General features: G+C 34.0%; 1 protein-coding gene across 11 annotated transcripts in view; it reads left to right on the forward strand.

Annotated features, from left to right (window-relative positions):
* CDC14B (cell division cycle 14B) overlaps window positions 1–12,215 on the forward strand; it is a 99,453-nt gene that overhangs the window by 19,558 nt on the left and 67,680 nt on the right. For 8 of the 11 annotated variants that reach the window (XM_051996748.1, XM_051996752.1, XM_051996742.1 and 5 more), the window contains exons 2-3: window positions 4,790–4,880; window positions 5,553–5,628. In XM_051996748.1, the coding sequence (XP_051852708.1) occupies window positions 4,790–4,880; window positions 5,553–5,628 (167 nt within the window). Of the gene's footprint in view, window positions 1–2,759; window positions 3,073–4,789; window positions 4,881–5,552; window positions 5,629–12,215 lie in introns of those variants that run through there. The other 3 variants (XM_051996772.1, XM_051996775.1, XM_051996788.1) reach the window with 3 other exon arrangements.

Below are 12,215 nucleotides of genomic sequence, written 5' to 3' on the forward strand. Positions count from 1 at the left end.
TGTCTACTACCTACATTGTTTTTTTTTTTTTTTTCTTTCTAGAGAGTCAGTTTTTTTTTGTTGTTTTTTTTTTTTTTGCTGGGGCAGTTGGGGTCAAGTGACTCGGCCAGGGTCATATAACTAGGAAGAGTTAAGAGTCTGAGGTCAGATTTGAACTCAGGTCCTCCTGACTTTAGGGTTGGTGTTCTATGCATTTTACTACCTAACTGCCCCTAGAGAGTCAGTTCTTAAACATTTATCATTATATCTCCAACTATGTCCCCAATTTCCTAGTTCCCTGAACCAGTGCTGTTTTTATCCATATCAGTTCTGGAGCTGGGGAAAGGGGTAAGGGAAGAAAGAATTATATATGAAATAAAACTATGTAAATATGATGATTCTGAGCTTTTCACTCTCTACAGAGAAGTTGAACAGCAGCTATTTTCCTTCTGTGCTTATTATTTAGGACAAGTAGCATTAACACTGACAAACATATAAAGGAACTACTAATGACTCACAAGCATCACAAAATTAAATTTTTTATCTCTATCTAAAGGAGGTCCTTTCTAGCTCAAAAAGGCTTTCTAGTCCTTTTCAAAATAACCTCCTCTCATTCTGCCTTACTTAGAGGAATTTAGTTTGTTTTGGCAGGTACTTGGATAGTAACCATAGCAATGACATATAAGTAGCATTGATGGTAGTAATAATAATAATCATAGTATTAGTTTATATATGTATATATAAACTAATACTATTTATTATACTATCTATTATATATTATATGTATATATGTGTGTGTGTGTATATGTATATATATACACACACACATATATACATATAATTATAGTACTTTACATAGATTTTTCTGATCCTCCAAAAACAGGGAAGTGAACCATAATATCCTATATTCCTGTTTTATAAATGAGTAAATTGAGGTTCACTTAAGACTAATTGAAGTTACAGCTGACAATTTAATCTAGTACTAACTAGTAGGGTAAGAGTATTAGACTTAGAATCAGAGGACCTGAATTCATTTTTAGTCTGTTTACTTACTTGTATTATCTTAGGGTAATCACTTTAAGCCTCCATTTCTTCAAATATAAAATGAATGAGGTTGCCTTTAAGATCTCTTACAATTTGAAAATAAGATTTCATGATTTTTATCCACAAAGATAAGACTATATCATATATATATATATATGTGTGTGTGTGTGTGTGTATGAGAATATAATGCAAGTGCAATTGGAGGAAAAAATTATTTTCAATATTGTATACTAAAAAAAAAAAAAGACAATGTCTGAATGGTTGGAGTTTATTTTTTTCTTTGTTATCTGGGAAGATTTGTTCAGGAGATGGAACTTCATTCCTTGGAAGACACTAGACCATTTTATTTTACATAGAGATTATGTACCAGGTTATCTGATACAATCTAGCATTTGCCTGTTTTACTGAAGCAAATTTTAAGTCATCTGCTTGTGTGCAGTTTTTTTTTTTTTTTAAGCAGTCAAGATTGTATTTTGAAGGGAATTTTCTGGGAATATAAATGTTTGCTTTTGACTTCACGATCAGTTTTCATGATAGGGTCCCAGTACTTTTAAAGAAAACTTTTTCCTTTTTGAAAAAATTATATAATATGTATAAATACATTTATGTGTGTGGATACACAGGCGCACACACACTCCTGGATGATTTCTGTTTGTTTTGGAAGGTACTTGGACAGTAGTAACCATAGCAACGACACATAAATAACCAGTCATAGTATCTATTATCGATCTATTAATTTATCTATCGATCTCCCTATCAGTCTATCCATTCCTGGCCTACTAAGAATGAGCATTGCAATAGAAGTTCCAGATGTCAGAAGACCCTCCACATATCTCCTCTTTCCCCCAAAATAAAGGAGGAAAAATATTTAGCATTTGTCTCCCTCACTCCATTTTCTAATGACCTCTTAGTAATCTTTTGTATTGGAGCGGGCAGGATAATGAAGTAGGACCTGGTATTTGCACATTAATGGACCCGTCCTAAGTGGGAATTTCCTTGTGTCTCCAGCCACTTTGGTTCTGCCACATCTGCCAGCTCTCAGGAACCTGCCTAAGGAGCTAAAGGTGAAAGGAGAAGCTAGTCGAAGCAGACCCTACAGAGGGCGTGCTGTCTCCATCACAGACTCACCAAACATTTGCTGCGTTATGGGGAGGTGATAGAGAGGAAAGGGGTTGGTAGAGACTGTAGTCAAGGGATCATTTTCCTTTTCTAAAGATAAGAATCTCCTAGTTCTGGCTGGCTCATTAAAGTGAAATCCCTGAATTGCAGTTTATTAACGTGCATTCTCTAGATTCTAGCAATTAACTAACCTCTTGCCAGAAGCTGGCGCCGCTGGAGACAACCAAGGAGGTGGGGCCTCGGTACCCCAGCTGCAGTAAGGCTCCTGCTTGGACTGGTTCCGCATTCCAGCCTGTTGGAAATAACTGGGGGAGGAGCCTTGAATCCGGAGGAAACTGGCCCAGATACAAACTTTCACTTAGGGAGCTAAATCTGTATTTTTGTGTTTCCCTTTGCTTATGTGAATCAATATTCCAACTCGTCATCTCATCAGCTGAAATATTTTCCCATCTCTCAAAGAATTTTTAAAGATAGTTTTTTAAAATGCTCAGGAGAATTCACTGTGCTTATTACTTTGAGCTTTTTTTTTTTTTTTACTTATTGCACAATTTGGGGGAAAAAAAAATTTAAGTTGTTAATTTCTCAATTTGCTAATGTGGAATCCGGAGGTTCTCCGGAAAGTTGGCAGACCCCTATGTTGGGCTTTGTATCTAGGGGAGATTATGATTTCTCCTCCTTTGAACTCAGATATAGCCCTTTAAACTTTTTTTTCCTCTTTTATTTCGGGGGTGTGGCCCCAGCTCTTCTTCCAAGCTGCTGATCTGGGAAGTTAGATCCGCCCTCCTGTCTTAACTTTCCTTCTCTATACTTTTCTTTCCTTCCTAAAGTCCTACCTCCGCCTTTGCCCCTCCACCCTCCCCTACTCCTGTTTTCTTAGATGCTTTTAAAACATGACCGGCAAGGAGAAGTTTGTAGTGGAGGTGATAAAAGGTGAGTCTTTATACAAAAGGAGAAGCAGTTCTGACCTCCACCCAGGGAGCGGCTTGGGAGGGGGCGGAGGGAGAGATTTGAGACCCCAGCCCCAACTCTCTTACTACATTTCCTTGACATACGATCTTGTCTAAGAACCCCTATTCAGTGGAGGTCTCCCGCCCTTTGGGAACCTTATTCTGAGATTTAAAAATTAACATAGTATTAAAAGGGCTGGGGATACTACACTAAAGAATGGGAGAGGTAATGTCATTGAGTTGGATACTTTCCCTAGAATACAAAATGATTAGATCTAGGAGATCTGTTCCAAACCCCTGTGAGGGGCGTGCGTCTCCTCAGATGCATAGACTTGGGGCTGTTTCTGAGTTAATCCTAGAAAATCCACCAACTATATAGGTTCTTTGGGAGAAGCATAAAAATGCTTTTTGTGGGGGATTTTATAATAGTAATTTTGTTCATTAATTTAATGCATTTGGGGTTTGTAATTGTAGATATTTAAATTTTGTGTTTTTTTTTTCAAGTCTTTTGCTAAGTGTGGTTGCAAATACCAGAAGGTTCAGTGTGTAGATCAATAATACTTTTAAAAGTTTTGAGAGTCAATGCTGACTGGAGTCATTTGTTTCTTATGACTAGTTATATTGAAAATAGAACTTGCAAAATGCAAAAATGAGCATATCACATAGCTATTGGGGTTTTCTGGGGGAGGTTTAAAGACAAAGATTTCGAAAGGGAGAGGGGGTGGAGCCTAGTAACACGACTTTGGAGACTTGGTTGCTGTTTAACTATTCTAGGGAACCCTGATGAATTTATTGCACTTCCGAAGGTCTGACTCCAATATGATAGCAGAAGTAGCAACTCTATGGCCGTTCTGGTTTGAATAATACTTTTAGCCTTTAAAAAAAAAAAAAAAAAAAACAACCAAACCAATTTAGTACTTGGGAATATAATCCTTTGTAATTTAAAAAAAAAAAAAAAGTGGCATAAAGATATAGCTTGATTTTGTTTGGTTCTTTTCTGAGCTTCATTTAGAAGGGGAAAAAAATCTTCCTTCAAAATAACCCCACAATAGCTGAAATAGTTGGTGTGTGACTTGAGGCTGCATTAGCAAATTTTTCAGGATATTCTGAATGTGGACAAATAGGATATTATAGAAAAAGTTTTACAATGTATGCTAGTTGTTTTACAAATGCTATAATGAAACCTCAATAAATAAGTGGTAGCATTTTCTTAATTCATTTAAAAATTAGAATATGCAACTCTATGGGAAGTCCTTATTCCTGATTAAATTTCATGGATAGAAAAATCATAGTATCACATACTAAGAATTGAAAGGAATCTTAAAAGGTCTAGTCCAACCCCTTCATTCTTCAGATAAGGAAAAACTGAGGCCCAAAGAAGTTAAATGGCTTGCCAGTATACCTAGTGGAAGAGGTGGAATTTGAAACTAGAATTTCTAACCCTAAATCTTGACCTTTTCTATTACAAAGACAGCAATTCTTTTTTTTTTTTTTTTTTTAATTTAAGATTGATTGAAAGAGCTCGCACTTTTTTATTCTTTACCACCTGAGTTTCCTAGTATATGGAAACGTGCATGAAAAAACAAATATTTGTAATACATATGAGGGAATTTGAATAACTTAAAAGACTTTTTTCCTCTGAAGAAAACAAGCTTGTAATTTTAAGAGTAGTATTAGTTTTGACTCTTTTTGCATTTCAGATCGCCTTTGTTTTGCCATTCTTTACCAGAAACCAAAGAGTGCTGCAAACATACACTATTTCTCCGTAGATGACGAATTTGAATATGAGAAGTAAGTATTATCTTGTGCTCTTCTAAAATTATAGGGAATCTATTATTTTTTCATTAAGCTAGAAGAGCACCTTAGTATAGAACAGCCTTAAAGACATGTTTTTTGGGATTATAGGACTGGATAATTGGATATAGAGATTCCATTCATCAATTTTATCTTTCCTTCATGGTAAAATAGAGCTTGGATGGGGGTAGATGGGGATGCTTTTTACGCTCAGGTTTTAGAAACAATTTGTACAGAATCATAGAATGTTGAGAACTAAGGGAACTTAGAATTCATCTGTTCTATTTCAGGCATACATATTTAGGAATTTATGCAAATTTTGCATTAAACTGAATTTGACATAATAGGATATATGCTTTACATATCTTGTTAGTGGAGGAAAAAAATCTGTTCAGATGTAACAATTTTTTTCCCAAAAGTATTTTCCAGTTATTAGTGTAAGAATAGAAAATATTTATTAATTGTATTCATTGTGGTCATTTATTTTTGGAAATTTTATATTTGCCAATATGTCTTCCCCATAAGAAGACAATATCTTTAAATTGTTTGTCCAGTAATAGTATTTGATGTTGTGTTTTTCTTGTAACTTGATCTGCACAACAAAAACAAGCATTTATTTAGAAAATCCAAGCCATACCTACACAATTTTGTTTGTTTTCACTTTTAAAGCTTCTTCGCAGATTTTGGACCACTCAATCTGGCAATGGTTTACAGATATTGTTGCAAGATAAATAAGAAATTAAAGGTAAACTTATTTTTTTTGGTAGCAGATTGGATTAAAGTGATCGGCATTGGTGTAGTCAGAAAAAGGAAACATTCCTCTTGAAAAGAGTAGTCTCGGGTATTCTGTGAAGTTTGTTTTAGAAATTGATTACACATAAGCATATACATGGTATCGTTTTGGTTGAACAGTTTATACCTCTACTGTTTTGATTTTTATTAGTTGTATTTGTGGCAATATATTAAGAATCATGATAGCCACTGGATAATAAAGACAACACGATAGTATCTATAACACTGGAACTGAGGCATAAGCATAAACTGATCTCATGATTTTATTAAATAATATTATTATTGTTATTATTATGCATTATCTTAGAGCTAATAGGATCCATTTTACAAGCGATGAAACTGAAGCCAGGAGATGAAATTACCTTTGTAAAGCCACATACACATAGAGAAAGTGGAAGAATCAGGTCTTATCCCATGCCCTTTCCACTATCCCTCCCACAGCTCACCTTTGATAAAGAGATGCCAGCAAACAAATGGATTGATTTTTTGTTTGGTTGTTTTTTTTTTTTTTTCCTTTTGTTTCCTTTGCTAAGTCAGACTATTCTGGGCCAGGCTTAACTCAGTCGAACGATTCAACATTGGGGAGAAGGAGGCAATAAAATACTAGTGACCAAGGATAAAAAATGGTGTAACTGCTAATTCATTGTGTTACAATATTAAATTCCCCTAGACAGCCTTTTATACTTCTGGCTGAAAGGAAGTCAAACAACCTCTCCTTCCTTAAAGGATCAAACTACATAAAATAATGACACTTTTATCAAATAGACCACCTTCTTGATACCTCCTCAGTCTTTTTTGTTTGCCAGTGTGTCCTAGGTCAGTTGAAGTAAAAACACTTGGGTAACTTGCTTCTGAAAGACAAAACATGATAGTATATTTTGCTTGATTTAGTGGTACAAAATAAGAAAAGCAAGTGAAAAAGGGAAACTTAAAGCTTTATTTTTTTGATAGCTTAAATGTTAAAAAATTTTAATAAGAAAAGATCCTATTAAGGTTACCTTCATGAATAATTAACATTAGTTCGTTTTCCATTATAAATCAGAGGATAGCGATGTCAGAAGGGATTTTGATGCCCATTTAGTCTAATTTGTAATTGAACAAGAATTCTCTTAAGTCTTAGACAAGAGAAATGAACTGTCAGCCTATATGACAGATTTTTTAAGACTACCATCAAGCCTAAATCCTTCTTTTTTTTCTTTTTAAAAATAATTTATATTCATTTTTATTCTGCTTCTGGAACCAAGCAAAAATATTGAATCCTTTTTTCATATGGCAATTCTTCAAATGCTTAAAAGATAATGATAATGTTCCTCCTAAATCTTCTATTCAACTGAGATGTGACATTTTCTAGAGTCCCCTCATCATTCACATCCTTCTCTGGTCCCTGTCTAGCTTATCAATATCTGAATATAATATGCCAAAATAGATTCTGATCAGGACTTGAGGAGAAACTGTCACCTCCCTAGTTGGAATACTGTTTCTATTAATGTAACTTAAAATCCATTAGCTTTTTAAAGTTGATACATGATGCAGTTGACTCAGTACATAATTGACTAAAACTTTACATTTTTCTCAGGATAACTGCTTGGTAGTCATGCCTTTCCCATTTTATACTTCTGAAATTCATTTTTATACACCAAAATAGAAAACTTTATTATTGTCTTCATTAAGTTCAATGTTACTAGATTTGGTCTAACATTTTAGATTGGCTGGATCTTTTGAGATCCTGATTCAATCGTATAGTATGTTAATCTGTCAGTTGTAGCTTTGTGCCACTCCCAAACCATTGATTAAAGAAATTGAACACCACCTTGTCAGCTAGGATGCATCTGTGTGGGTAAATAGTATAACTAGACTAAGCACTGGACTTGGAGTAAGGAAGATCTGAGTTCATATACAATCTCAATCTCGGGCAAGTCATTTAATTTCTCTCTGCTTCAGTTTCCTCATCTGTAAAATGAGGAAAATAGTACCTACTTCACAGAATTATTGTGAAGAATCCAAGGAGATAACATAGTTATAAAAGTTAGCACAGATCCCTGGGAAATACTGGTATTTACTTATTATATTTCTTACTGGTAAGAAACCTTTTCCAGAGATGACATTAAACTATTAATGACTCTTTGGGTCTGGTTTAGCCAGTTCCAAATTCATTTAAGGTGCTATCACTTGGCAAACATTTCTCCATTTAGTTCACACAAATAGTACAAGAGACTTTATTATACTCAGCTAAAGTCTTAAGTAAATAGTTACATTGTGGTCATTAATGTATGTGGTCTATAATGTATCCTTGTCAAAAAAAGGAAATGACATTAGTCCAATATGGCTTGTTAGTCATCAGAAATAAACTTTAGACATAGATATGTTAGTCTAGTAAGAAAACATAGTTATTAGAATTTGCTAATTCACTGCCTTTTTTTTTTAAGAAAAGATTTTAAAAAATTTTTCTTACTAATTGTATTATACATTATTATATCCAAACAGGGAATAGCTAAGTGTTCCTTAATTTTAATAAATGTTATTATATGTCTATATTCATGACTGTGTAGAAGCACTCATTTTCATTTTACAAAGTTCCCTATCTGCTCTATAATACACCAACTGACAATCAAACTTCAGATACTCTCCCTAACATTTTGAACAGCAAGTTTCCATAACCATTTCTTTATACTTTTTTCTCAATCGTTTGCTAGCCATAGTCAATATAATTATAGTCAGTAATAAAGATTTATTAAGTACCCACTATGTACCAGGCACTATGCTAAGTGTTAGACATATAAATTTGAAAAAAGAATCCCCTGCCCTCAAGGAGTTTTCAGTCTAATGGACAAAGACAGCTTACTAAAGGAAGCTGAAAAGCCAAGGGAAGAGGGATAATATAGAAGTCAGAGAAGTCCCGGAATGATTCAGTCAGGTGAGAAACAAGATGTTTTGAGCTGAGCTCCTTCCTTAAATGGAGGTTTGGAAATTTATGGCTCTATCTTATAGTCAGAGAGGCAGAAGGAAATGATCCTACCTAAACTGATGGGATGTTGCAGGATAATGAGGTTTTACCAATAATGAGCTTCTGAGGGCTTGACATAATAAAGCCATCCCTTTAATAATGTGTTCTCAAGCTCAGTGGCCCATATCTTCAGTCTTCTCTTAAAAAAAATTTTTTTTTAAGCTGATTGTCCTATTTTTTGGTGCCTTCTTTCATTCTCCCAACTTCTTTTGAAGACTACTGACAGTAATTCTATAATGTCTGCCAGTTCTTTCATAATAACCTTGTGTTGTAGTTCGTCTGGATCTATGAATTGAACTCATTCAATAGAGCTAGTTGCACTCTCTTACTCGCTCCCTGTTAGTTTTAAACTATTAAATGTAACCTATTAAAATTTAAACTATTAAATTAATATTTAAGCTATTAAATATTGTTAAAAAACTATCAACTCTTCCACAGTGATTTCTGTAGTATTCTTTCCAGTTCATATGTCTTTCCCCTTGGCACAGAAAACAAGAGCTAAAAACTGAGCAATTCTGTCTGCTCTTCATCAAACGTTATCATCACATCTACTGCAAAGCAGGGTAGATATTCCTTTTTGACTTTCCTCTTCCCCCAGTATAGCTTATTTTCTGAATAGCTTTTTTGTTGTCTTTATATTCCTTATATTTTTGTTTTGTTTACCAGAATCATACTTATTTTTTGTCTTTATCCTTTTACTATTACTTGTCCTTGCTTTCATTCTTTTCATTTTGTATCTACCAAATTTTATTCTTGAGTTTTTGCATCTCCCTTGAAGTTATTTTTCTTATCAATTTTTTTCCCATGGTTACCTGACTCCTTTAAAATCTGTTCTTCCAATTAGGGTACATATCAGACTGTGTCCATATTGCTTAACCTCTATCACAAATTCTAAGATAGAGTGGTAACTTTTCCTCTGAGGACCATTATTTCCATTTCAGCAACCACCTTCTACCTGTAGATGAAAATAAGATTTAGAATAGAATTTTTGTCTACCAAAAAGCACTTATTCCAGACATATCCGCTACTGAGGATATACAGAAGGCCAAACGTGGTTCCTGCTTTCAAAAACACCTGATATGGGAGACAATATGCAGAAAACTCATCTATGAACAAGATGTCTATAGGGTAAATTGGAGATAATCTCGAAGGGGATGACTTCTTGCAAAAGGTGGAATTTTAGCTGAGACTTGGAGGAAGCCAGGAGGCAGAGAGGAGGAGTAGAGAATTCAAGGCATGGAGGAGGAAGAACATCCTTGTTGTTTTCCTCTGTTGAAGAACAAAATCTTCCAGTCAAGAAATTATTAGCTATTCTATTTTTGGCAGAGAAATGGCTTCAGCATATGTCTGGATTATTGACATTGCTTTCATCTTTGTTATATAATATCATTCTTCCAGACGAGATAATGTTTTCCAAACTGCTCTTCTGTTTCCTCTTTCTGTGCAGGTTGACTATGGTATACTCAGATAACAATGTGTTTTCTATTTCTGCTTCAGTTCCTCTTCACCATAGTTCTTCTCTTTTGCAGTCTGCATATCCTCATCCATATATATCTGTCTTAACTTCTCTCTCCTTTCATCTATTCTGTCATTTTGATTCAATCGTACTCTTGTACGCTCCTAATCTGGTCTTGAGTCCTATCCCATGTTTCCATGATAACCTTTGTTAAATTTTCCTTCTTGCTTTGGGTCTCTTAGTCCAGTTTGCTTGTTACCCAAATTTAGTTAATTTCTGTGTGACATTTGAAACTGAGTTTTTATTTCTTGCTTTTTTGGGGGAAGGAGGGGGATTTTTATCTTGTGAATTTTAGGTATTCTTACATTTCTGTTAGTCTTTATGGTATCTAATTTGATGTGTGTGAGAGAGTGAATGTGTGAGAGTGTGTACGTGTAAGTGTGTAAACAAGCGAGCCTGTGTGTGAGTGAGAGAAGACAGTTTTCTTCCTCCTACTTCCTTTTAAATTTAAAAATCTTTGCTTAGCTTTACAAAAACCTCCAGGCAAATATATTCTTACCAACTGTTCTTGATGGCACTTCTTTCTAAGAGTTCATTATTCTATAATTGGAGATTATTTTATAATTGGTCCAGAAATCCCAAGCCCTATTGTCATCTAGCATCTTCTGAAACAGCTCATTGTTCCCCAAATCTATTTTGAAATGCTGTTGTCAGCATTGTCAGTTGTCAGCATTGATGAAAATACCATCTGAGGTATTACCTAATATTTCATAATTCTTTAAAAATTTTTTCTTCTGGCAGTATTATTTATGTCCATACGAATCCTCAGGTAATAGTCATCTTTGACAAGCCTTTAGAATTAGGTTTCCTGTTATTTCCTGGATACATTCCACAAGAAGATAACAGATTTCTATTAGTATCAGTTATACAGAAAGCTGTTTCAGGACCCCTTGGCAGGAAATCACTAGCTACCAATGCTAAATTTCTTTTTTATCTGGCCTTTACAAAATAATCTTAATAGCTAGTAGCACATGTACTTTCATATCTAATTCTTCCTTAGTATCCTTAATACCTTCCAAATAGCAGATATTTAACATCTTTATTATTATTATTATAGCTTTTTATTTTCAATTATATGCATGGATAATTTTTCAACATTGACACTTGCAAAACCTTGTGTTCCAAATTTTCCTTTATTTCTTCCCGTCCCCTCCCCTAGATGGTGAGTAATCAAATATATGTTAAACATTAACATATATTATTTTTGAATTGAACTTAATTGGAAAGCAAATAGCTATTGCCCCCTTAGAATTTCTCTTTCTTTCTCAGTAAGAACCTCATATTTGGGATGGGGGAGGGATTAACTTCAATTAACAGTGACAGGATGATTAGCCACAATTTCCTTTTGCTTTACTTGTCAGGGAACTATAGTGAAAATATATATTTAAAAATAAAAAAAAATTCCTACAATCTATTATCTTTGATTTAATTTTTATCAGAATTCATTTGTGATTTTTGGGTCTTTACCATATTTTATTAGGTTGATTATATGATTTTCTTTGTTTTGTTAAGAACATGCATTTTATTTGCTTTCAGGCCCCCTACTATTGTTTCATAAATTGTGAATTATATAGAATGCATGGAGAATTAGTTAAAAATTAAAAAAAAATCTAGATGCCATAAGTCAAGTATCTGTTATTTAAATGGCCTAAAGGAAAGTGTACATATCTGTGTACAGACACACACACACACACACACACACACACACACACACACACACACACATAAATACACACACACAATCATCTGGTACCTTATCCTGAATAAAATTTATCAAAATTAATTTTTGTTGGAGCATGAACATATTGGTTAAAATTAAGAATACTCAATCATATGTAGATGTGTGTGTATGTATATATGTAATTATACTTTAACAATTTAGTAATCTTGATGTTTTTAGCATTAATAATTAAGTATTGACCTCATGTTTCAGTTGTTGACAATTTTGAATTGGAATAGGTTCAATGTCTTGTTTCTAAGGAGGGTGCTTATAGAAGAGGGTTGTTGTTTTTTTCTGAAA

Source organism: Antechinus flavipes, chromosome 1 (assembly GCF_016432865.1).
Source record: "Antechinus flavipes isolate AdamAnt ecotype Samford, QLD, Australia chromosome 1, AdamAnt_v2, whole genome shotgun sequence".
Classification (NCBI taxonomy): domain Eukaryota; kingdom Metazoa; phylum Chordata; class Mammalia; order Dasyuromorphia; family Dasyuridae; genus Antechinus; species Antechinus flavipes.